The 27,380-nt window shown below is 43.0% G+C and overlaps 1 protein-coding gene across 1 annotated transcript in view; it reads right to left on the minus strand.

Moving 5' to 3' along the window:
• Positions 1 to 27,380, minus strand: part of LOC308282509 (calpain-2 catalytic subunit-like) — a 66,230-nt gene that overhangs the window by 36,291 nt on the left and 2,559 nt on the right. The window contains exons 2-3 of the mRNA XM_080722874.1: positions 16,129 to 16,198; positions 2,309 to 2,427 (exon numbers count right to left, since the gene is read on the minus strand). Of these exons, the coding sequence (XP_080579000.1) occupies positions 2,309 to 2,427; positions 16,129 to 16,198 (189 nt within the window). The remainder of the gene's footprint in view (positions 1 to 2,308; positions 2,428 to 16,128; positions 16,199 to 27,380) is intronic.

Consider the following 27,380-nt stretch of genomic DNA (forward strand, 5'->3'; position numbering starts at 1 on the left):
TGTAAGATATATTATAAACATTAGACTAACTCCACCCACTCTCCATACTGCCAGAACTGTAAGATATATTATAAACATTAGACTAACTCCACCCACTCCCCATACTGCCAGAACTGTAAGATATATTATAAACATTAAACTAACTCCACCCACTCTCCATACTGCCAGAACTGTAAGATATATTATTATAAACATTAAACTAACTCCACCCACTCCCCATACTGCCAGAACTGTAAGATATATTATAAACATTAGACTAACTCCACCCACTCCCCATACTGCCAGAACTGTAAGATATATTATAAACATTAGACTAACTCCACCCACTCTCCATACTGCCAGAACTGTAAGATATATTATAAACATTAGACTAACTCCACCCACTCCCCATACTGCCAGAACTGTAAGATATATTATAAACCTTAGACTAACTCCACCCACTCCCCATACTGCCAGAACTGTAAGATATATTATAAACCTTAGACTAACTCCACCCACTCCCCATACTGCCAGAACTGTAAGATATATTATAAACCTTAGACTAACTCCACCCACTCCCCATACTGCCAGAACTGTAAGATATATTATAAACATTAGACTAACTCCACCCACTCTCCATACTGCCAGAACTGTAAGACATATTATAAACATTAGACTAACTCCACCCACTCCCCATACTGCCAGAACTGTAAGATATATTATAAACATTAGACTAACTCCACCCACTCCCCATACTGCCAGAACTGTAAGATATATTATAAACATTAGACTAACTCCACCCACTCTCCATACTGCCAGAACTGTAAGATATATTATAAACATTAGACTAACTCCACCCACTCCCCATACTGCCAGAACTGTAAGATATATTATAAACATTAGACTAACTCCACCCACTCCCCATACTGCCAGAACTGTAAGATATATTATAAACATTAGACTAACTCCACCCACTCCCCATACTGCCAGAACTGTAAGATATATTATAAACATTAGACTAACTCCACCCACTCCCCATACTGCCAGAACTGTAAGATATATTATAAACATTAGAGATAAATATTAGACTAACTCCACCCACTCCCCATACTGCCAGAACTCAGAACTGTAAAGGGGGTTCCACGCGGTACGCGGTCACCGCCTGCTCGTCATTCATTTTCAACGAGAGGTGGGCGGCTTTTTCGGGCCGCGCAGCGAAGTTTTGGGGCGGCGAGGCGAGCGGGCGCGGTCCCGTGAAATCCCCCGCCAGCGTGCTCGTTTGTGCATGCGTACGCGTGCGGTGAGAGATGGATTGTGTTCATCTTTGTGAAATACCGCGCGGCGTTTACTCACTGAGCGAGTGTGTTTGTGTCTCACCGCGGTGCGGCCACCGCTGATCCTAGCGGCCGCCCCGACGGCAACAGCGTACCGTGTGGAACCCCCTTTAGACATATTATAATCATCACCTAGACCAGGCCAGGGTAGGCAACCTTAGGCAGGGTGCCAACATTGGCACAGGGCAGGGTGATCACTGGCTCACTGGCAGAAGTGTGAGAGAGAGGATCTTTATTTTAAAATCAAATATTGATTTAAACGTGGTCAATTACATGAAGTCACCTAAAATGACATCCTGCACATAATTCCTCATTCGTTAAAACTCTGAACTCTGACTGGGGGAGATAGGTGGGTTATTGCTCTAATGAGTCTAATGATCTTTATGATGTCTTGACAATCAAAATAATATGTCAGCATTTTGATGGGGTGTCATTAAAATGTATGTTGACATGGGACACTGATCTACAAAATAAAAACATGGCGCTTCATTTCAACAGTGTTGTTTTTGACAGCACATTTGTATTTAATCATAGTCTTTTGATTCAAATGTCATTTAGTTTTAGTCACCTGAAAAGTATTAGTTTTAGTCTAATATCATGTTTTTAGGCGACTAAATCTACAGTTGATTTAGTCAACTGAAATGTATATTGGCAGGCCTTGATGGCATCGTGATGACTGATTTTAAACTTGGTTGTGTGCTGAAAATAGCAGATCTACAAGCGTGAGCCCTGGTGACCCCTGCGTCTCTGGGTTTGAACCAAAATGTCCCCCAGCCAGCCTGCATGGCCGAATATATCTACTGCATAGTACTGTGTTCTATTCGTCTGTCATTGGAAATAAGCGTAGTCTTTTCTAGGATCTCCTTTTAGTAGACCTTGTACCAGTGAACTGTAGCGTCATGAAAACTGTACCTTTTCCTATGCAAACTTCTAATAAAGTCTTCAATCAATCAATCAATCAATCAATCAATGGCGGTGACCGCTGTGTCTCTGACCTGGAAGTGAAAGATCCCGGCGTAGGAGTCTCCAAAGTCCTGGTCGGTTGGAACCACTCTGGCCATCACATCTTCATTCAGCGTTAAGGACGCGATGGCAGCTAGCAGCCAGCAGTCACCTGTAAGCACGCACACACACAACCATGAGCTAGCAGCCAGCAGTCACCTGTAAGCACGCACACACACAACCATGAGCTAGCAGTCACCTGTAAGCACGCACACACACAACCATGAGCTAGCAGCCAGCAGTCACCTGTAAGCACGCACACACACAACCATGAGCTAGCAGTCACCTGTATGCACGCACACACACAACCATGAGCTAGCAGTCACCTGTAAGCACGCACACACACAACCATGAGCTAGCAGCCAGCAGTCACCTGTAGGCACGCACACACACAACCATGAGCTAGCAGTCACCTGTAGGCACGCACACACACAACCATGAGCTAGCAGCCAGCAGTCACCTGTAAGCACGCACACACACAACCATGAGCTAGCAGTCACCTGTATGCACGCACACACACAACCATGAGCTAGCAGCCAGCAGTCACCTGTAAGCACGCACACACACAACCATGAGCTAGCAGTCACCTGTATGCACGCACACACACAACCATGAGCTAGCAGTCACCTGTAAGCACGCACACACACAACCATGAGCTAGCAGCCAGCAGTCACCTGTAGGCACGCACACACACAACCATGAGCTAGCAGTCACCTGTAGGCACGCACACACACAACCATGAGCTAGCAGTCACCTGTAAGCACGCACACACACAACCATGAGCTAGCAGCCAGCAGTCACCTGTAGGCACGCACACACACAACCATGAGCTAGCAGTCACCTGTAGGCACGCACACACACAACCATGATGTAGCAGCCACCTGTAGGCACGCACACACACAACCATGATGTAGCAGCCAGCAGTCACCTGTAAGCACGCACACACACAACCATGATGTAGCAGCCAGCAGTCACCTGTAAGCACGCACACACACAACCATGATGTAGCAGCCAGCAGTCACCTGTAAGCACGCACACACACAACCATGATGTAGCAGCCAGCAGTCACCTGTAAGCACGCACACACACAACCATGAGCAGCCAGCAGTCACCTGTATGCACGCACACACACAACCATGATGTAGCAGCCAGCAGTCACCTGTATGCACGCACACACACAACCATGATGTAGCAGCCAGCAGTCACCTGTAGGCACGCACACACACAACCATGATGTAGCAGCTAGCAGTCACCTGTAGGCACGCACACACACAACCATGATGTAGCAGCCAGCAGTCACCTGTAGGCACGCACACACACAACCATGATGTAGCAGCCAGCAGTCACCTGTATCCACGCACACACACAACCATGAGCTAGCAGCCAGCAGTCACCTGTATGCACGCACACACACAACCATGATGTAGCAGCCAGCAGTCACCTGTATCCACGCACACACACAACCATGAGCAGCCAGCAGTCACCTGTAGGCACGCACACACACAACCATGATGTAGCAGCCAGCAGTCACCTGTATCCACGCACACACACAACCATGAGCAGCCAGCAGTCACCTGTATGCACGCACACACACAATCATACACGCACGGTCGCACGCACGCACGCACGCACGCACACACACGCACGCACGCACGCACGCGAGGCGGCTTTTTCCTATTGCATTTACCAGATTTATTAATGTTGCAACGGTATGAGATTTTTAACACAGAAAATATAGTCCGTGTCAACACCGCGGTTATCGGTAACACCGTTTCAACCACCATTGAGTGTCTTGTCGTCTTGTGAGCACTCAGTAGCAGCCAATGCTACCTCAAGCTTCAACAACAACAACCATCCGACCATATTAAAAATTCAGCTTTGTAAAAAAGCAACAACACTGTTAGTGTTACAACAGCCCTGTGTTTTCTTGTTTGGCTAATCGTTGTTTATCTGCCTACTGCGCGCTGTGACATTATAAAGCCACAACTAGTCTCCTGGAACGTGCCCTGCGAGTGGGGACGAGACATCATGCAGTCTGATGGGCTGTGCCTCGCCCTGTGGATGATCCGTTGATTCTGGATCTGTTCTCGACACTCCCACACAAGGAACGGCTCCCGGCCTCCCGCAAATGAGAACCGAATCCCATCGTTCATTTTAAAAACGTCACATCTCTACTGCGCTCCTCGGGGCAGAGCAGAGCAGCGGATGCGTTTTCTTTTTATTTAACGGTGTTATCGGTGTGCGAGTAAAGTTGCAACCCTAATATATATATATCTTCCATTCCGTCTCCCTTTGAGAACAGAGAGAAAGCACTAGTGCTTGTTGACATTCTAACCGCGATTCATGACTCATCTGCATATTGAAATGATTGACATTTGGAGGATTCAGAGGGTTCCCCGGTAACGCTATGAACTGTGGGTAATAATTCCTTTGCCAACCTATGTCTGCATGAGTCTTTACCGGCCAGGACTTAAAGGGGCCCTCACTGACTCACCATGAACCAGGGACGTTCAGAGAATGTTAGAGAGGCAGGGGCTGACATTTCTAAAAGGGCCTTTTGGTGGAAATAGCAGACCTCCAAGCTCACAACGCGTCGCAGCGCGACGTGTTGTGAGCTTGGAGGTCGGCTACTTTCAGTACTTGATACCACACTGAACAAAGCATAATGAAGTCAATACCGGAGATGTGGCGTAACGGCATGGGTTTCTACACAGAGAGGGAAATCCTTTCAAAATAAGATGCTGCATTCAAGTTCAGGAGAGTTTGGACAAGGCTGTTCTCTTGAACGCTGCCTTCAGGCATGGCATGTGGTAGCGTAGTGACTTCACTGCCCCAGCCTGATGGCATCAAAAGCCTAGTATCTCCCTCGTTCCATAGGGACTCATTCTGTGCCACATGACGGTTTTGACGTTTTTTTTTCCAATAGCCCCGTGTGCCAATGACGGCTTATGACGTTTTTTGTGTTTTTTACATAGAAAAAATAAAAAATAAAAAATAAAAAATTCTAAAGATGTCAAAATGACCTGAGATCAGAGAGATGCTTTTCTCTGTTTGTGTGTTCGCTCCCTCGTTTAGCTGATTGAGAAAATGTGTGAAAATGTGTGTCCATTCTAGTGGATGGACACTTTTTTTCATTCAAACAGCTCTATCTCTGGAACCATTTGTCCGATTGACAAAATTATTTTTGCCACTGAATCACAACAACTGTGTCTGTTTCTGTGGGAAAAAAAATTATAAAAATAAAAATCTTTTTTTTTTCATTGCATAGTAAAGAAAAACATACAGAACCGTGGCACAGCTACCTTGGAGGCATTTTGGCATCTGGCACATAATGAGTTAAGATATTGGGACTTTCACACGGGAGACCCGAGTTCGAATCCCGGGTGTTACACATGGAAAGTGTAAGCCATTTACCATGAGAGGGTTGTTGGCTGATTTACCACTGTTTCAGGGTTGTGGCACGAGGCGAACCCGAGTGCCAAACAACCCTGAAACAGTGGTAAATCAGCCAACAACCCACGACCCTCGAACGGTAAATTGCTTTTCTACCACTTCTACCATATAAATGAAAGAAAACACAGTTGTAACTTGCAAGGTTATTTAGTTACAATCAACTGCAACACAACAGTGGGCGGGGTCCATGAGCCAACTCAAGGTTGTTGACTGATTTACCACTGTTTTAAGCCAATCAGAATCCAGTGTCTGAACATGTGACCACAAAAAGTGGTAGAAAGAGGTATTTTATTTGCATTTCTTTCACCACAGTGAAAACTGCATTCATGGTCTGGAGAGAGGGCACTTTTTACAGAGGGATAAAAGGGCAGGGGCTCGAGCCCCCTTTGATGTCTATGTGTGCACGTGCCTGCCGTGAATGCACGGTCAGTGAGTCAGTAGTGAGTCAGTAGTGAGTCAGGGAGGGTGGGGGTTGGAATCGGGCCATAAACACTTTCAGATGGGAGTCGACGGCCAAACACTGTTCGTATCATACACACAATGGATGTTTTACACACGCACCACACACACACACACACGTGTGTGTGGTGCAGTGCTTCCTCAGAACTTGCTCACCAACCTTTATCGTTCCACTATAGAGAGAATCTTGACTTAGAGAGGAAAGATCTGCAGCGGGTGACCAAGACACTTCCACACCTGAGTGACATCCACTCAAACCGTCTCCAGAACCGGGCCTCAAAGATCTACAAGGACCCCTCACACCCTGGACACCACCTGTTCCAGACCCTCCCCTCAGGGAGACTGAAGGTCATTAAGGCCAGGACTAACAGGCTGTGAAAGTCCTGTTGGACTCGCAAGAGCGCGCGCACACACGCGCACGCGCGCACACACGCGCGCATAAACTCAGTTTCCTGACCTTGGTGTCATACGTACTGTGAACTATGATCGAGTGCAGTATTACAGTATATGATATGATATGCTTATTGGAGGCTGCTGTCTATTTATTGTTTTATCTTTATATTATATTTTATTATTTTATGATACTACATGTACATGGATGTTCTTGTATTGATTGACAGACTATGGACTGGACTTATGACTGACTGACAAATGGTTTTATGTCTTATTGCTTAATCAGTGTTTTATTTTTTATTTTCTTTGTTACTGATGCTGTCAGTGTTATGTGTGCACTAAACAACATTTTGTTGTATGTTCTCATACAGTGTCAAATAAACATCATATCTTATCACGCACACGCACACACACACACACACACACACACACACACACACACACACACACACACACACACACACACACACACACACACACACACACACAAGGGATGGGACGATAAGCGATAAGCGATTATCGTTTATCTTTTATCTTGATAAAAAAACACTTGTATCATGGAGATCTAACTTATCGAGATATCGTCCTCCGTCATGCACTGGGATCAATTCACCTTTTGCAGAGCTGCATATCTGGTACCACTTAAACCCTCTAGAATTGGACAAAGGTACTCATAATATAGATACTTGATAGTCTTTTGTTCACTCTCTGTCAAATGTCTTTGCCAAAAAATAGCCGATCTACAAGCTCACAGTTTTTTTTTTTTTTTTACCAAATAGTTACTATATCGATTTTAAATCAATGAATCAAATCGTAATGAATCACCATGAATGAACCAATATCGTCCATGTATCGTATCGTCAACCATGTATCGTGATATGTATCGAAACGCTATTAAAATGTATTGTTGCACCCCTACTATCTATCCATCTACTCTAGGGCTGGGGCGGTATGGATCTTTAGTTATCGTGGTTATAAGTCACTGTTTACCGACGGTATGGTGGTAAATCCCCCAAAAAGTTGGTTTGAATGATAAAGAAGAAAAAAAAAAAAGTAGTATGCATACTCAATCGTTGTATTGCAGTTATTGCACCTTGTCCTAGACTGCCACCACACCAACGCAACTCCTTGCAAATGGTCTCAAATCTTGCAACGAAACAGTTTTAAGGCCATGTCACACCCCATGCAACTCCTTGCAAGGGACAATGGTTGCAAGTAGTCGCATGCAACAGTTGTGTTGCAAGGAGTTGTGACTAGCTGCATTGGTGTAGAATGGCCTTAAAGGGAAGTTCACACCAAGCACTATAACCATAAACCATCGTCATAGTTTTGCTGTGCTGCTGTGAACTCTGTCATAAACGGTTATGAACTCCACACCGTGGTGTGCATTGCAACCTGTGGTATCTACAGTCCAGTCAGGCGGTCACGCGCGTGCGCGCCACCCCATATCTTTTCTGACCAGTGTCATGCATGCAAGGGCATGCCAGAATAACCCCCAAATTCACACCTGAGAACGTTTAGTGTCAAAGCAGGGTGATTTAAACAAAGAGATGAGCCTGTTGTATGCATGTCAACAGACCGTTGTCTGAACCTGTTCACTCCTGTAATGTTAAGCGACGTGCGCGTGACATCATTAAAACCGCTTACCCCCCTGACATTGAATCACCAATGCAACACTCTGTCTGTCTGTCTGTCTGTCTGTCTGTCTATCTATCTATCTCAGGGGTTTTCATAGTGGGTGACGGGGCACCCTGGGGTGCCGAGACGCCGGAGACGGCAGTCCAGGGGTGCCACGAGATCATTTGATAATATTTGGAATTTATTTGGACACTTGAAAATATATTTAGTGCCATTTTAAACTTGAAGTACAAAGTTATTTTCAGTCAGTTCTAACCAAGATGGCTGTTATCTCCACGTTTTCCTCGCAACATAAATCACTAAAATATCGTCTGTTGGGCAGAAACCTCTGTTGCACAAAACTAGTGAAAACAGCCGATCTACAAGCACACAACGCCTCGCCTCGTAGATCTGCTGTTTTCACTAGTTTAGTACATTTTATAGATGATAAATACAAAACAAACGGTTTTGGACATACAAGGTTTCCACCCGACAACGACGATATGCTATAGATATAAGGTGCTGGGAGTGAAAATGATAATGTAGGGGTGCCTCGGATTAAAAAAAATATGTATGGGGTGCCCTGAGACAAAAAGGTTTGGGAACCCCTGATCTATCTATCTATCTATCTATCTATCTATCTATCTATCTATCTATCTATGACAATTGGTCTGCTGGCCCTTTAAGAACAGAGAGAGATTTGGGATCTCATGGCGGTGACTCACACATCTGTGACTCACACATCTGACAAACATATCCTCTGATTCTGTGTGTGTGTGTGTGTGTGTGTGTGTGTGTGTGTGTGTGTGTGTGTGTGTGTGTGTGTGTGTGTGTGTGTGTGTGTGTGTACAGTATGTTGGCAGGCATAGGGTGTGTCTTTTCCCTTCATAAGTTAAGACATCATGTGTGTGTGTTTTTTGCGTATGTGTTTTTGTGCGATAGAGGTTTGCATGTGTGGACAGAGCCACAGAAAGAATGTGTGTGTGCGTGTGTGTGTGTGTGTGTGTGTGCGTGTGCGTGCGTGCGTGCGTGCGTGCGTGCGTGCGTGCGTGTGTGTGTGTGTGGTATGTGGGTGTGTCCAGTGTGTGTGTGTGTGTGTGTGTGTGTGTGTGTGTACACAGGCTTTCCCCTCATTGGCTGTTGAGTCACAGCTTGTATAAACGTTGCTCTGCTCTTTTTAAAAGTCTCTCACATTTCTGCTGTGAACAACCTCTCTACAGTCCCTCTGAAACCAGGCAGAGGCGTCACCTTGGTATGGCAAGGTATGGCAGCCGCATTACCTTGGTCACAGGGGGAACAAATAAAAAGTACTTCTTAAAATAAATTCATCATGCCTGTTGCTAAGGTATGGCAACATGACCAGTCATGTTGCCATACCTTAGCTGTTGCTGAACTAATGCCACTGGAACCAGTCAAAGTAAAAGTATCAATACTGCAATATGGGAATACTCTGTGCTACAAAGTAAAAGTATCAATACTGCAATATAGAAATACTTTGTGTTACAAAGTAAAAGTATCAATACTGCTATATAGAAATACTCTGTGTTACAAAGTAAAAGTATCAATACTGCAACATAGAAATACTAAAAGTCCGGTATTCAAACTGTACTCGAGTACACTGCAGGGCATTAGCGACTTGTGATTTTTGCAAGTCGACTCGACTCAGTAAAAAAATGAGTTGAAGTCGACTTTATCGTGTGATGACGTCATCACATCTCACACGACCCCCCAATTATTTTAGGGGGTCCCCAGATGATTAAAGGGGTATTTCGGTCAAAAACGACTTTCCTACCTTTCAAATGATGATTCGGGAAGCTTCTGGGTTGATCCAGGTGTTGTTTGACCCATAGCAGCATTTTGTTCCATTTTCGATTTTCTCCCCTGCACCCCACGGCTCCAAAACGGCACCTTTTGGGTCGTTCCGTAATCCGGTTATTATTCTCGCTCAAAATTCACTTTTCTCGCTCGGTATCAGTCCCTCATACTGTTGTTAGCATATCCGAGCTACACCAGCTCCTGGTCGCCGCCATGTTTGTTTACTTCAAGCTCAACTCTCAACTCGCAGCCCAGGAGAGAACACTGGGAAATCCCGTTTTGTATCGCGTGACTCCCCGACGCGCGACGAACAATAAAACACAAAAATGCTCTTAGCCAAAGAAAAAAGATCTAACTATGTCGACAAAGTCTGCAGAGTGATGTATGGTGTAGCCTCTTGTCTGCCTCAACATGTAACAGGCTGTGGGGGAGGGAGGTGGAGCTGTGAGAGCAGCAGCAGCAGCAGCAGCAGCAGCTCGTGAACGCGCGTTTCCCAACGGGTTAGGGATTTCCCAGTGTTCTCTCCTGGGCTCAGAGTTGAGAGTTGAGCTTGAAGTAAACAAACATGGCGGCGACCAGGAGCTGGTGTAGCTCGGATATGCTAACAACAGTATGAGGGACTGATACCGAGCGAGAAAAGTGAATTTTGAGCGAGAATAATAACCGGATTACGGAACGACCCAAAAGGTGCCGTTTTGGAGCCGTGGGGTGCAGGGGAGAAAATCGAAAATGGAACAAAATGCTGCTATGGGTCAAACAACACCTGGATCAACCCAGAAGCTTCCCGAATCATCATTTGAAAGGTAGGAAAGTCGTTTTTGACCGAAATACCCCTTTAACTTAATGTAAAACATTGTTTTCTCACTCAACAGTAAACAAACCAACATAAAGTTTAAGTGTATATAGAGGGTATCTGCACATTTCTAAAGTGACAATTTAAGGACTTTTTAATACCTCTAAAATGGCAAAACATTGTCAATTATATAGAGGCAGAATTGGGAAAACAGCAGATCTACATGCTCACAACCCCTCGCGTTGCGAGGCGTTGTGAGCATGTAGATCTGCTATTTTCACAATAGAAATGATTGTTTTCTTTTTTTCAACTTCGACTTTCAACTTTCTGTGGTGGGAGTCGACATTTTCCTTAATGCTCTAGTACGCTGTGATGTTTTTAAAAGGATACTATCCGTTCTGAACCATTCCTTTCACTAACCTTTTAAGGATCTTGATGACCATAATAAACGGAATGTAATTTTTTGCTGGTAAACATTGTACAATCGAATGTGCCAGAGCCTGCCATCTCATTTTAAAAAGAAGATGAACTTTTCTACGTACCGGTCCATAAACTGCCCCAATGTTTATGTTGTTTACACTGCGTATTTTTATTTTGTATTTCTTGATTCTTTTTTTAAATGTGTAACTGTTTTATATGTTTGTACTTTAATGAACAAAAGTAAAAGTACAAAAGTACTGGCATCAAAATGTACTTAAAGTACCAAAAGTGAAAAAAAAAAAGAGTACAAAACGTTTGAAAACAGCAGATCCACAAGCTCAAAACGTGTGGTGATGCGTGTGGCTCTGTCGTGTCCACACATGCAGACCTCACTCAAAAGGTTTACAGAAAACAGGTTTGGCAAAATTGTCTCAGAACGAGAACAATAATGCGTTGCCTATAGCAACCACACTAACTAGACTAAAGTGTCAGGGAGAGACCGGTGGAGAAGAGATCCACTTAGAGTTCAGTGTGACCATATAGAGTCACATGGTCACATGGTCACATGGTCTTTCTATGGTTTATGACAGGGGTTCCCAAACTTTTTTTGTCTCAGGGCACCCCATAAATATATATTTTTTTGAAATCCGAGGCACCCCTACATTATAATTTTCACTCCCAGCACCTTATATTTATAGCATATCGTTGTTGTCGGGTGGAAACCTTGTATGTCCAAAACCGTTTGTTTTGTATTTATCATCTATAAAATGATCTGAACTAGTGAAAACAGCAGATCTACAAGCACACAACATGCTTGTAGATCGGCTGTTTTCACTAGTTTTGTGCGACAGTCTTGTATGATGAAGCAGGGCTTTGCTTTACCAAAAGACGTACACATTTGAAACTTGGAGATACGAGGTTTCTGCCCGACAGTGACGATATTTTAGTGATTATGTTGCGAGGAAAACATTGAGATAATAGCGATTTTGGTTAGAACTGACTGAAAATAACTTTGTACTTCATGTTTAAAATGATACTAAATATTTTTTCAAGTGTCCAAATAAATTCCAAATATTATCAAATGATCTTGCGGCACCCCTGGACTGCCGTCACGGCACCCCAGGGTGCCCCGTCACCCACTTTGAAAACCCCTGGTCTATGACATAGACATAGAAAGGTAGACCAGTAAGACTCCCTAATCGGGAGATAAGCGACCGTCACGTCGCAAACACAAACTTTAGAAGGCAATGGTAGCCATTCAGGTAGCCATTCAGGTCGCGAGGACGTCCCACAAGAACATACGTGGACATACTCAAGGAAGACGTAGGGACACAGAACACCAATGAGCTGGCCAGATGTATGGAGAACCGAGATGACTGGAAACAACGATGGAGGGCTCGTCTGAGGACGACCTAGATAGACAGGAGGGAATATGGGAAATGGGACAGATCCATGTTGATGACATGACTTTAGAGATACTGTGTACCGCTTTGCATGATTTTAGGGCAAAATCTGTAGGAGCAGTGTCCAACAATGTGTTTTGCAAGAATCGGCCTCATGGTGGCGCTAGAAGAGGGCCATGTGAGGGGTTGTGGTTTGGCAGCCAAGGAGTGTGTGTGTGCAAAGTTTGGCATGGATCGGGGCAACGGTGGCGGAGTAACAGAGTATTTCTACATTGTGGTATTGATACTTTTACTTGATTACTTCTTCCACTAGTACTACTGTATGTCTCTGCACCAAAACAAGCTGCAGGCATCGCCCACTAATTACACTGGATCACGTGTGTGTGTGTGTGTGTGTGTGTGTGTGTGTGTGTGTGTGTGTGTGTGTGTGTGTGTGTGTGCGTGCCAGAAAGGACATCCCATAATATTCTCAGCTGGTTCCCATTTCCCCGCTGGCCTTGTAGCACACACACACACACACACACACACACACACACACACACACACACACACACACACACACACACACACACACACACACACACACACACACACACACACACACACACACACACACACACACACACACACACACACACACAACAATGTGAACAGTTTAAACAAAACCCACGTGAAACCACAGCCATGTTACTGTCTGTCTGTCTCTCTGTCTGTCTGTCCTACTGTCTGTCTCTCCTATACTGTATGAGTTATGTTACAGTCATATATACCAGTGGTTCTCAACCTTTCCAGGCCCCCAAAATAATCATATTTTAACTGGGGGACCAAACATGATTACTCAGTTATGTGAAAGTCCTATACTATGACGTCTATGACATCTGACATCATACATACAATCCCTTTTATGCCCATACATGGAGATCCCTGTAGAACCAGCCACACAGATATGTCTTGGTCATCTGTCTTGGCCACATATGGATTATGTTAGTGTGGTATGTGGCCGATGTGGCCTCCATATATGGGCATTCCCATATGAAGTCCTGTTAGATATGGGCTTAATATTTGATTTGATTTGATTTGATTTTATTCAGCACATTTTAAAATACAAAAAAATATTTCTCAGAAATAGCAAACAATTAAAGTGCTAGGAGGAGGCAAGAAGCCCAAAGGGCTTATAGAGGCCTCTACCTATACATCAAACATATGAAATAACATGTATTGCAAATACATGTTATTTGTTATACACATACTTACATATATGCATACAACAATAATACATACATATAAAGATAAATACATATACATACAAAATTAATTAAAACCTGATAGAAAACAAAAAAAAAAACAATATCTAAAAATCCATAATAAGATTATTGGTTAACCAGTACAACCCTCAATTTATTCTTATATAAATTCAATGATGAGAGTTGTATACCCTTGGAGTACTTGTCCCACAGGGTAGTACCTCTGTATTTTAGGGAAAATTGACCTTGACTAGTGTGGTAAAAAGGGGGGTGAAGGTCTGTTGCCTGTCTGGTGTTATAATTGTGAATTTGAGAATTTGTTTGAAAGTAATTACTAAAAGCTTTTGGAATGGAGTTGGGGGTATATTTGATCTTATAAATAAAATTGCATATTTGATAGGTGTTGATCTGGAAGACTTATTAAAAAGTGGAGCAGAGTGGTCAAGTCGTTTTGAATGAGTAGCGGTTCTGACAAATCTTTTCTGAAGTAGATAAATATTATGGAGATATGAATCATATGTACTTGCCCAGACAATATTGCAGTATGTTAAGTATTGATGATGACATCAGGTAACTCCATATATGGGCATAAAGGGGATTCTGTTAGTTTGGTTCCCCTGACATCACAGTGATGTCAGAGTGGCAAACCCATAAACCTTTATTTTTGTTATTTGGAATCGCACATGAGTTCTGGGAAAACCCCACCCACAATGATCCCCACCCCACCCAGCACCCACAAGCCCCGACATCATGGAGTTGAAGCGACGCTGATTTGCCGTTCGGATTTTCAACCGAGCAAGCCTCTCCATTGGGAGTCACCAGACCCCTGAATCGCCTGAAGCAGGGGTTTTCAAAGTGGGTGACGGGGCACCCTGGGGTGACGGGGCACCCTGGGGTGACGGGGCACCCTGGGGTGCCGTGATGCCAGTCCAGGGGTGCCGCGAGATCATTTGATAATATTTGGAATTTATTTGGACATTTAGAAATATATTTTGTATCATTTTAAACATTTAAAAAAGTACAAAGTTCAGTCAGTTCTAACCAAAATGGCTATTATCTCAACGTTTTCCTCGCAACATAATCACTAAAATATCGTCACTGTCGGGCAGAAACCTCGTATCTCCACGTTTCAAATGTGTACGACTTTAGGTAAAGCAAAGCCCTGCTTCATCATACAAGACTGTCACACAAAACTAGTGAAAACAGCAGATCTACAAGCTTGTGCTTGTAAATCGGCTGTTATCACTAGTTTAGTGCATTTTATAGATGATAAATACAAAACGAACGGTTTTGGACATACAAGGTTTCCACCCGACAACGACGATATGCTATAAATATAAGGTGCTGGGAGTGAAAATTATAATGTAGGGGTGCCTCCGATTAAAACAAATATTTATGGGGTGCCCTGAGAGAATAAAGTTTGGGAACCCTAACCCTAAACAATTCTTTTAATGGGAGTGGTTAGCGATTCAGGGGCTGGAGCCAGGCAACATTTCATTATGATAATTGCTACAATGACAGGGAGTTGTCTTTTCTGCCTCAGAACAACACAAGGACCTTTTTAAAAGTGTCTGCGACCCACACATGGGTCCCGACCCGGTGTTTGGGAACCAGTGATATAGAGCAGGGGTTCCCAAACTTTTTTGTCTCAGGGCACCCCATAAATATTTGTTTAATTCGAGGCACCCCTACATTATAAATTTCACTCCCAGCACCTTATATTTATAGCATATCGTCGTTGTCGGGTGGAAACCTTGTATGTCCAAAACTGTTGGTTTTGTATTTATCATCTATAAAATGATCTAAACTAGTGAAAACAGTAGATCTACAAGCACACAACGCCTCGCGATGTGCTTGTAGATCGGCTGTTTTCACTAGTTTTGTGCGACAGTCTTGTATGATGAAGCAGGGCTTTGCTTTACCAAAAGACGCACACATTTGAAACTTGGAGATACGAGGTTTCTGCCCGACAGTGACGATATTTTAGTGATTATGTTGCGAGGAAAATGTTGAGATAATAGACATTTTGGTTTAGAACTGACTGAAAATAACTTACTAAATAAGTGTCTAAATAAATTCCAAATATTATCAAATTATCTCGTGGCACCCCTGGACTGCCGTCGCAGCACCCCAGGGTGCCCCCCGTCACCCACTTTGAAAACCCCTGATATTTTAGATCACACACCCAACACGTGTCAAAGGTCAGAGGTCATTACCCAGAGCTCCCTGGCAGATGTCTGTCCTGGTGGCTCCTCCCACAATGAACTCTGGGTCCGACACCAGCTCCTGGAGAGACAGACAGACACACAGACAGACACACAGACAGACAGGATGAGGACAGACAGACAGGAATAAAAGACGCCCTATGTCGCGCCATCTACAAGCTCACAACGCCTCACAGCGCGACGTGTTGTGAGCTTGTAGATCGTCTATTTTCGGCAAAGAGCTTTGGTGTAGAGGGGAAAAAGAGCAGACTAAGTACAGAGTGAAAGGTCAAGTGTGTAAAGTATTGACGGTTCAAGTGGTTAAATATCTGAAAACACAAATTGACATGAGTCCAAAATACACTGATGATTGTGCTGTCAAACAATGAAACTATATGGAATCTGTGAACAGGTTGTGGGGGTCCCTGCTTCATCTCTCTCTCTCTCAGCTAAGGGGTCCCTGCTTCATCTCTCTATCAGCTAAGGGGTCCCTGCTTCATCTCTCTCTCAACTAAGGGGTCCCTACTTCATCTCTCTATCAGCTAAGGGGTCCCTGCTTCATCTCTCTCTCAACTAAGGGGTCCCTGCTTCATCTCTCTCTCAACTAAGGGGTCCCTGCTTCATCTCTCTCTCAACTAAGGGGTCCCTGCTTCATCTCTCTCTCAACTAAGGGGTCCCTGCTTCATCTCTCTCTCAGCTAAGGGGTCCCTGCTTCATCTCTCTCTCAACTAAGGGGTCCCTGCTTCATCTCTCTCTCAACTAAGGGGTCCCTGCTTCATCTCTCTCTCAGCTAAGGGGTCCCTGCTTCATCTCTCTCTCAACTAAGGGGTCCCTGCTTCATCTCTCTCTCAACTAAGGGGTCCTTGGCCTGAAAACATTGAAGACCCAGCTGTAGTGTGTGTATAGTTTCAATGTACAGATTATTGATTTTTCTTTAGATATTATGTTGAGCTTCTCTCTGGGAGTAACAAGAATGGATAGGATCAGAAACGAGTACATTAGAGCAGGGGACTTCAACGGCCAAGGACCCCTTAGTTGAGAGAGAGATGAAGCAGGGACCCCTTAGTTGATAGAGTGATAAACAGGGACCCATTAGTTGATAGAGTGATAAACAGGGACCCCTTAGTTGAGGGAGAGATGAAGCAGGGACCCCCACAACCTGTTCATAGATTCCATATAGTTTCATTGTTTGACAGCACAATCATCAGTGTATTTTGGATTCATGTCAATTTGTGTTTTCAGATATTTAACCACTTGAACCGTCAATAGTAATTCAGTCTATACCAGGGGTCTTCAACGTTTTCAGGCCAGGGACCCCCAAACTGATGGGGAGATGGAGCAGGGACCACCTCATAGGTTGGGGGGGTCGGGGTTACGACATATTTTTTAACATGTACAAGTTATAGCGAGCAGGGTGGGCCGTACCACTACCATTTCTAAACATACTACTTATTAACTGAGATCCAATGTCAATAATATCAACAATCTGTCAATTGCATAGTAATCATGTATTCAAGCTATTCAAAATGGATAGAATCATTATTTATTTTTTAACATAAATGTGGAAAATGGCAACAATTTCGCAGACCCCCTGCAGTACCTCCGCGGACCCCCTAGGGGTCGCGGACCCCCTGTTGAAGAGCTATGGTCTATACCTCTCTACACCAAACCTCTGCCGAAAATAGCCGATCTACAAGCTCACAACACCTCGCAGTGCGAAGCGTTGTGAGCTTGTAGATCGTCTATTTTTGGCTAAAGTTCTCAGAATATGGACAGTAGGGTTCAAGTGGTTGATATAAAAAAAATAAGATTTGGAGGACCCCCTGTAGTAACTCCGAGGACCCCCTAGGGGTCCCGGACCCCCTGTTGAAGACCCCTGCATTAGAGGGACAGCGCATGTCAGATGTTTTGGAGAAGGGAGGAGGGATAGTGAGGCATTACTGTAAATATCTCTGGATTAAGAACGTCTGATAAATGTAAAACACATGCAGATGTAAGACACAGAAGTAACTAAATGAATGAAACCTAAACAGAAAACTAGTCAGTTGAAAACTACACGGAGGCCTTCATTAAAACCACACACTCTGCCTCAGGCTGTGTGTGTGTGTGTGTGTGTGTGTGTGTGTGTGTGTGTGTGTGTGTGTGTGTGTGTGTGTGTGTGTGTGTGTGTGTGTGTGTGTGTGTGTGTGTGTGTGTGTGTGTGTGAGTGTGTGTGAGTCACTCTACATGGTATGAGGAAGTCATCAAAGAACGCCCCACTGTGCTGTCCACACACACACACACACACACACACACACACACACACACACACACACACACACACACACACACACACACACACACACAGCTCTAATGGTAGATATCACAGTGTGTCTCATATGTTGAATGTAGGATGTTTAGTCAAGGTGTTTCTGTTTATAATCCTCTGATGATGGTTATTACCGTCTCTCTCTCTCCCTCCCTCTCCCTCTCCCTCTCCCTCTCTCTCTCTCTCTCTCTCTCTCTCTCTCTCTCTCTCTCTCTCTCTGTCTCCCTCTCCCTCTCTCCCTCTCCCTCTCTCTCTCTCTCACACACACACACACACACGCAATCGCACACATATTTCGATGTCTTTCTTTGAGCCCACATTTATAAAATACAAAGGCTTCTAATCCAAAGTGCTTGAATCCAAACCAGTGCAGAATGTACACATATTTCGATGTCTTTCTTTGAGCCCACATTTATAAAATACAAAGGCTTCTAATCCAAAGTGCTTGAATCCAAACCAGTGCAGAATGTAGAGAATGTAAACAACACATGCATAGGAGCTTATTCACAGTCACCATTCATTGGTCATACACTGGTCTGTCTGCTATGTTACCAACACCAGAACACCTCATGGTTCATATACTTCAGTCTGCTATGTTACCAACACTAGAACATATCATAGTTCATATACTTCAGTCTGCTATGTTACCAACACTAGAACACATCATAGTTCATATACTTCAGTCTGCTATGTTACCAACACTAGAACACATCATAGTTCATATACTTCAGTCTGCATGTTACCAACACCACAACACATTATGGTTCATATACTTCAGTCTGCATGTTACCAACACCACAACACATTATGGTTCATATACTTCAGTCTGCATGTTACCAACACCACAACACCTCATGGTTCATATACTTCAGTCTGCATGTTACCAACACCACAACACATTATGGTTCATATACTTCAGTCTGCTATGTTACCAACACCACAACACATTATGGTTCATATACTTCAGTCTGCTATGTTACCAACACCACAACACATTATGGTTCATATACTTCAGTCTGCATGTTACCAACACCACAACACCTCATGGTTCATATACTTCAGTCTGCATGTTACCAACACCACAACACATTATGGTTCATATACTTCAGTCTGCTATGTTACCAACACCACAACACATTATGGTTCATATACTTCAGTCTATGTTACCAACACCACAACACATTATGGTTCATATACTTCAGTCTGCTATGTTACCAACACCACAACACATTATGGTTCATATACTTCAGTCTGCTATGTTACCAACACCACAACACATTATGGTTCATATACTTCAGTCTGCTATGTTACCAACACCACAACACATTATGGTTCATATACTTCAGTCTGCTATGTTACCAACACCAGAACACATTATGGTTCATATACTTCAGTCTGCTATGTTACCAACACCACAACACATTATGGATCATATACTTCAGTCTGCTATGTTACCAACACCACAACACCTCATGGTTCATATACTTCAGTCTATGTTACCAACACTAGAACACATTATGGTTCATATACTTCAGTCTGCTATGTTACCAACACCAGAACACATTATGGTTCATATACTTCAGTCTGCTATGTTACCAACACCAGAACACATTATGGTTCATATACTTCAGTCTATGTTACCAACACTAGAACACATTATGGTTCATATACTTCAGTCTGCTATGTTACCAACACCAGAACACATTATGGATCATATACTTCAGTCTGCTATGTTACCAACACCAGAACACATTATGGATCATATACTTCAGTCTATGTTACCAACACCACAACACCTCATGGTTCATATACTTCAGTCTATGTTACCAACACCACAACACCTCATGGTTCATATACTTCAGTCTATGTTACCAACACCACAACACATTATGGATCATATACTTCAGTCTGCTATGTTACCAACACCACAACACATTATGGTTCATATACTTCAGTCTATGTTACCAACACCACAACACATTATGGATCATATACTTCAGTCTGCTATGTTACCAACACCACAACACCTCATGGTTCATATACTTCAGTCTATGTTACCAACACTAGAACACATTATGGTTCATATACTTCAGTCTGCTATGTTACCAACACCACAACACCTCATGGTTCATATACTTCAGTCTGCTATGTTACCAACACCAGAACACATTATGGATCATATACTTCAGTCTATGTTACCAACACCACAACACCTCATGGTTCATATACTTCAGTCTGCTATGTTACCAACACCACAACACCTCATGGTTCATATACTTCAGTCTATGTTACCAACACTAGAACACCTCATGGTTCATATACTTCAGTCTGCTATGTTACCAACACCACAACACCTCATGGTTCATATACTTCAGTCTATGTTACCAACACCACAACACCTCATGGTTCATATACTTCAGTCTGCTATGTTACCAACACCACAACACATTATGGATCATATACTTCAGTCTATGTTACCAACACCACAACACCTCATGGTTCATATACTTCAGTCTGCTATGTTACCAACACCACAACACATTATGGATCATATACTTCAGTCTATGTTACCAACACCACAACACCTCATGGTTCATATACTTCAGTCTGCTATGTTACCAACACCAGAACACATTATGGATCATATACTTCAGTCTATGTTACCAACACCACAACACCTCATGGTTCATATACTTCAGTCTGCTATGTTACCAACACCACAACACCTCATGGTTCATATACTTCAGTCTATGTTACCAACACCACAACACCTCATGGTTCATATACTTCAGTCTGCTATGTTACCAACACCACAACACATTATGGATCATATACTTCAGTCTATGTTACCAACACCACAACACCTCATGGTTCATATACTTCAGTCTGCTATGTTACCAACACCACAACACCTCATGGTTCATATACTTCAGTCTGCTATGTTACCAACACCACAACACCTCATGGTTCATATACTTCAGTCTATGTTACCAACACCACAACACATTATGGATCATATACTTCAGTCTGCTATGTTACCAACACCACAACACATTATGGTTCATATACTTCAGTCTATGTTACCAACACCACAACACATTATGGATCATATACTTCAGTCTGCTATGTTACCAACACCACAACACATTATGGTTCATATACTTCAGTCTGCTATGTTACCAACACCACAACACATTATGGTTCATATACTTCAGTCTATGTTACCAACACCACAACACATTATGGATCATATACTTCAGTCTGCTATGTTACCAACACCACAACACATTATGGTTCATATACTTCAGTCTATGTTACCAACACCACAACACATTATGGATCATATACTTCAGTCTGCATGTTACCAACACCACAACACATTATGGTTCATATACTTCAGTCTATGTTACCAACACCACAACACATTATGGATCATATACTTCAGTCTGCTATGTTACCAACACCACAACACATTATGGTTCATATACTTCAGTCTGCATGTTACCAACACCAGAACACATCATGGTTCATATACTTCAGTCTGCTATGTTACCAACACCACAACACCTCATGGTTCATATACTTCAGTCTGCTATGTTACCAACACCACAACACATTATGGTTCATATACTTCAGTCTGCTATGTTACCAACACCACAACACCTCATGGTTCATATACTTCAGTCTGCTATGTTACCAACACCACAACACCTCATGGTTCATATACTTCAGTCTGCTATGTTACCAACACCACAACACATTATGGTTCATATACTTCAGTCTGCTATGTTACCAACACCACAACACCTCATGGTTCATATACTTCAGTCTGCTATGTTACCAACACCAGAACACCTCATGGTTCATATACTTCAGTCTGCATGTTACCAACAGCGGAGACAAAGATTATGGGTACAGAAAAAAGCACCTTCTCCTCCCAATAGACGGCCTGCCTGTAATGCAAGAGATTGAGCAACATGTTGCAAGCTGCTTGGCCTTTTATTACAACCCCATAATCCTCAGAACGCCAGCCTGTGGAAATGGCCTCCAGCTGCCAAGTATAAGAACAATGAGCTGAGCTTTCTTTCACTGCTATTAGTCAGGGAATTTTAATAAAACCCTGGGAATAAATTCCTTACCAAACTATTTCTTCACCAATGTGTTTGTAAAGGTGTCTAGTAAGTAACATATCTAACAAAGATTGAAATTCTACATCCCTAGCAAAATATTTGACAGCTAGTGTAATTCTGGGAAAAACATTCATTGGGCCAAAATCAGACGCAAAAAACGATGGTTTAGTGATGAGTCATCACTTTTCACAAGGTGTATGGGGTCCATTTTTGGCCCAAGGAATGTTTTTCGTGAAAAACAAATGCTTGCAATGGATTCAGAATAATTAAAAACACCTAGTTAGACCCCTCACATCCCACTTATAGCATATTTTTGGGAGTGATTTTTTCCCTTATAGTACAGTGTATAGTAAGTGAATGAGACCCAGAATTACCCTAGCTGTCAAACATTTTGCTAGGGATGTTGAATTTCAATCTTTGCTAGATATGTTACTAGACACCTTTACGAACACATTGGTGAAGAAATTGTTTGGTAAGGAATTTATTCCCAGATTTGACAGTTATTCTGCAAATTTTCCCTGACTATATGCATGAACTGCACCTACTGCACATATAGAAATTATATGAGATACTTAAAGTGTGGTTCCTGTGGAAATAAGCCTCGGCTTTCTAGAGAGAGAGAGAGAGAGAGAGAGAGAGAGAGAGAGAGGCAGCTGTGCATACACACAGTCTCACACACACACACACAGGTAGCTCTGAGTGTGTAATGGTGTTTTATTGTGGCTCAGGGGTAGAGAAACCGTCATTAGAACACAGAGGGTTCCAGAAGTGTTCCCAGTTCGAACCCGGGCTCCCCCAGAGCGTTAGTGTTGAAGACTGACTTCGACACTAATTATTACTTTATAGTTTTGCCTCCACAATATAATTTCTATTTTTACAGTTTGAGGTTTTCTCTGTGAGAATAGGGCTGCCACAATTATTACATAATCGTCTAATCGCAATTATTTGACATGATCGCAATTATTTTGTGATAATCGTCATAATCGTTTACATGTTGAAAAAATGTTTATATATGTTCAAACTTTTTTTTTTCTTCTGGAAATAGCAGATCTACAAGCTCACAACACGTCGCATGTTCTTTTTAAAGTGTAAAGTTGTCAAATATGTCCTTCATTTCTTTGTATGTTTAGGTTATGTGTCATATCTGCCATGTGCAACTTCAAAGCCTAAAAGCCAAACAGAAATGTAATTGTCAACGACAAAAACACAATCAAATCGTTAATCGCAATTATTTGAGTGACAATTAATCGTCATGTAAAATGTCTTAATCGTGACTGACCTATGTGAGAATAGAGAGCCTGCCTGCCTGTCTGCCTGCCTGCCTGCCTGCCTGCCTGCCTGCCTGCCTGCCTGCCTGCCTGCCTGCCTGCCTGCCTGCCTGCCTGCCTGCCTGCCTGCCTGCCTGCCTGCCTGCTTCTAAACAAATAGCTGGGATTCTTGGTGAGGTTGTGTGGTTTATAAGTTGTGTATAAAACCAAGTTAGGGATGGGACGATACGCGATATTATCGTTTATCGTTTTTTTATGATAAAAAACACTCACGATAGTCGTATCGTGGTGATTTAATTTATCCTGATATCATCCCCCTGTCATGCACAGGGATCAATTCACCTTTTATTTGCCGAGCTGCAAATCCAGTACCATTTAAACCCTCTAGAATTGGTAAAAAAAAGTCATTTTGGGGCTTTTACTAATGTTCCACACATGCACGCACGCGCGCACACACACACACACACACACACACACACACACACACACACACACACACACACACACACACACACACAGCTCTTAACAGCAGGTCTCTACCTGCACTGACCTTTCACCTTTGACCTTGAGCAGAAAGTGCTCTGGGAAAATCACCATATATGGTCACACCTAAACCTCTGAGCAGCTTCCTGTTTAGCATGTCACACACACGTACACACACGCACGCACGCACGCACGCACGCACGCACCACACACACACACACTATATATTTACATCACTTGTGGGGACATTACATAGACTTCCATTCATTTTTATGCAAGTCCTGACTGTGGCCTTACCCTAACCTCTATCCCTAAACCTAACCCCTAACCCTAACCCTTGTGGGGACCTACTATTTTGTCCCCACACTGTCAGAGGTCCCCTGCAGGTGACTGTGTGAACATGCGTTTAGTCCCCATAAGTATAGCCAGACAAACTCACACACACACATGCGCGCGCACACGCACGCACGCACACATGCTCACACAGCAGAATGTAGTTGAACCACACATAAAGGGCCCAGACAGGGGGAGTGCCTCAGGGCTCTGTGCTAGGACCTGTTCCTGTTGTGTGCAGCACAGAGAGGGTTAAACTACTGAAGGAGTCTGTTCTATTTTTAACACATTCAAACCTGAGGACCATTCATTCTACACATGTCTTCTAAAACATTTCATAGACGGTTTGTTTCATAGACGTCTTTGACAACACTGTCTTTGTGTAGCGCAGTGGTTCTCAACCTTCCCAGGACACGACGCCCAAAATAATCATACGGGACCCCCAAAATAATCATATTTGAACTGGGTACCCCCAAAATAATCATATTTGAACTGGGTACCCCCAAAATAATCATATTTGAACTGGATACCCCCAAAATAATCATATTTGAACTGGCACCCATCGGTTGATGTGTGTTGTCTAAGTTTAATTTTTAGTTTGTTGTTAAACATTATCTTTTCTATCAATATATTGGATTCGTGTTGATGTTTATTTGACCTTTGGCCTCTGTGCGTGGTCTGCTCGTGGCTCAGGACAAATCTGTGTTTGATAAGAACTTCTTTCTTTATTTGTATTTTTTGCACAGCTATTCTGGACGCAACATAAGATTGGTTTCAGTGATATTTGGACTAACACTCTACATCTTTGCCAAATGCCATGAACGTGTCACTTTGCATGTATGATTTAGAGGCAGAAGAATAATTTGCATAAAACTGCAATATTCAGTGAATTATTAAAAAATAATGTTTTACTTTAAAAAAACATCCGCCGAGACAGATCTGACCGTATTGGTCCACCGTTCATGTAAAAACAGTTTTTCATATAATTCAAAATGGTGGGAGATGTAAAGGTCAGAGGTCAGAAGTCAGAGTGTAAAAGTTGTTCGGCATGAGGAGACGCATAAGTGTATAGAGGTTTCATGGCTGTACCTCAAACAGAGCATGAGCTATACCTGTTCAAAGTTTGCATTTTCAAAGCGCCATTCCTCTGCCATACAACCGAGTTTCGTAAAAAGCGACTGCACGGTCTAGCCGCTAGAGAAGAAGTGGCGGAATAATAATAATGATGAAGTACAATATCAATGAGTGGCCTTTGCCACTAATAAAAGCACAAACTAGATGCATTTGCAGTTCAAATGAGGTCAGACTCTCTGGTTGGGGCGACGCCCACTATAATGAGTCAAACTGTGATTTCACCAAACAGACCCCGCCTCCAAACAGACCCTGCCTCTAAAGGTGCAGTTACATAACTCTAGTCCATCTGACAACATTTGATATGAATCTACAGACTGATTTCTCAGAGTGACACCCATAACTGTGCCCAACAAGCACGGTCAGGACCAATCAGTGACGTCTCGCCTGGGGCCAGATCACAGCCCATATGGGGCCAGATCACAGCCCATATGGGATCACAGCCCATATGGGGCCAGATCACAGCCCATATGGGGCCAGATCACAGCCCATATGGGGCCAGATCACAGCCCATATGGGGCCAGATCACAGCCCATATGGGCCCAGATCACAGCCCATATGGGGCCAGATCACAGCCCATATGGGGCCAGATCACAGCCCATATGGGGCCAGATCACAGCCCATATGGGGATGATCTTGACGTCATTACCAGGACGTCATATGGACTTTTTAGTTTGACAGGATTTATGTTGGTTGAAATCAGGTAATATTCTAGGCCAGATAAATATCATAACTAGTTTGATATGTCCCAGAATATAACCTTGTATGCTCATAGTTCAACTAACGTTACAAACAATAACAATAATCCTGGTCCTGACCCTGCTTGCTGGATGGTGTCAAGAGGCACCTACTGTACGTGTGTGTGTGTGTGTGCGTGCGTGCACGTGTGCATGTGTGCACGTGTGTGTGTGTGCACGTGTGTGTGTGTGTGTGTGTGTGTGTGTGTGTGTGTGTGTGTGTGTGTGTGTGTGTGTGTGTGTGTGCGTGCGTGTGTGTATGTAAAAACAACAACAAAAACAGATCTTACTGCATCAAAACTGATTAACAATCAACAGACTATAAAAACAGGTCCATGTTGTCACAGGCAACAATTATGAAAATATAGTTGATCTAAAAAGAAAGGAAAAATTAATAATTAATTATATCTCCCCTTTAATAATACCAAATTGTATTGTGTTTTATATCATTTTTATCGTTGATTTGTCACCTTTACAACGAGGTACAGCTTGTAAGCATCGGGCATTCGAGGCATGAGCTACACAGCCAAACGTGTGGGTAGCGCCGACCCAAAATTTGCCAACATTCGGTCCATTATTTCCCCCCTTTAATTATGCCAAATGGTATTGTGTTTGATATCATTGTTATCGTTAAGTTGTCACCTTTACAACGAGGTAAAGCTTTTAAGGATCTGCCATTCGTGGAATGAGCAACACAGCCAAACGTGTGGGTAGCGCCCCTCCAAAAATGGTCAAAATGGCCTGGCAGGCCTGCAATACTGTTCTCTTGGGTTTCACCTTTGTTACTTGGAGCATTGAATGATTGCACTCTCCCACAGTAATAAGGAAAAGAAAAAAAAAAACATATTGAAACATTTTTACACTTTGTTAATGT

This window comes from Nannobrachium achirus, assembly GCF_963921795.1.
Source record: "Nannobrachium achirus genome assembly, chromosome: 3".
Taxonomy (NCBI): Eukaryota; Metazoa; Chordata; class Actinopteri; order Myctophiformes; family Myctophidae; genus Nannobrachium; species Nannobrachium achirus.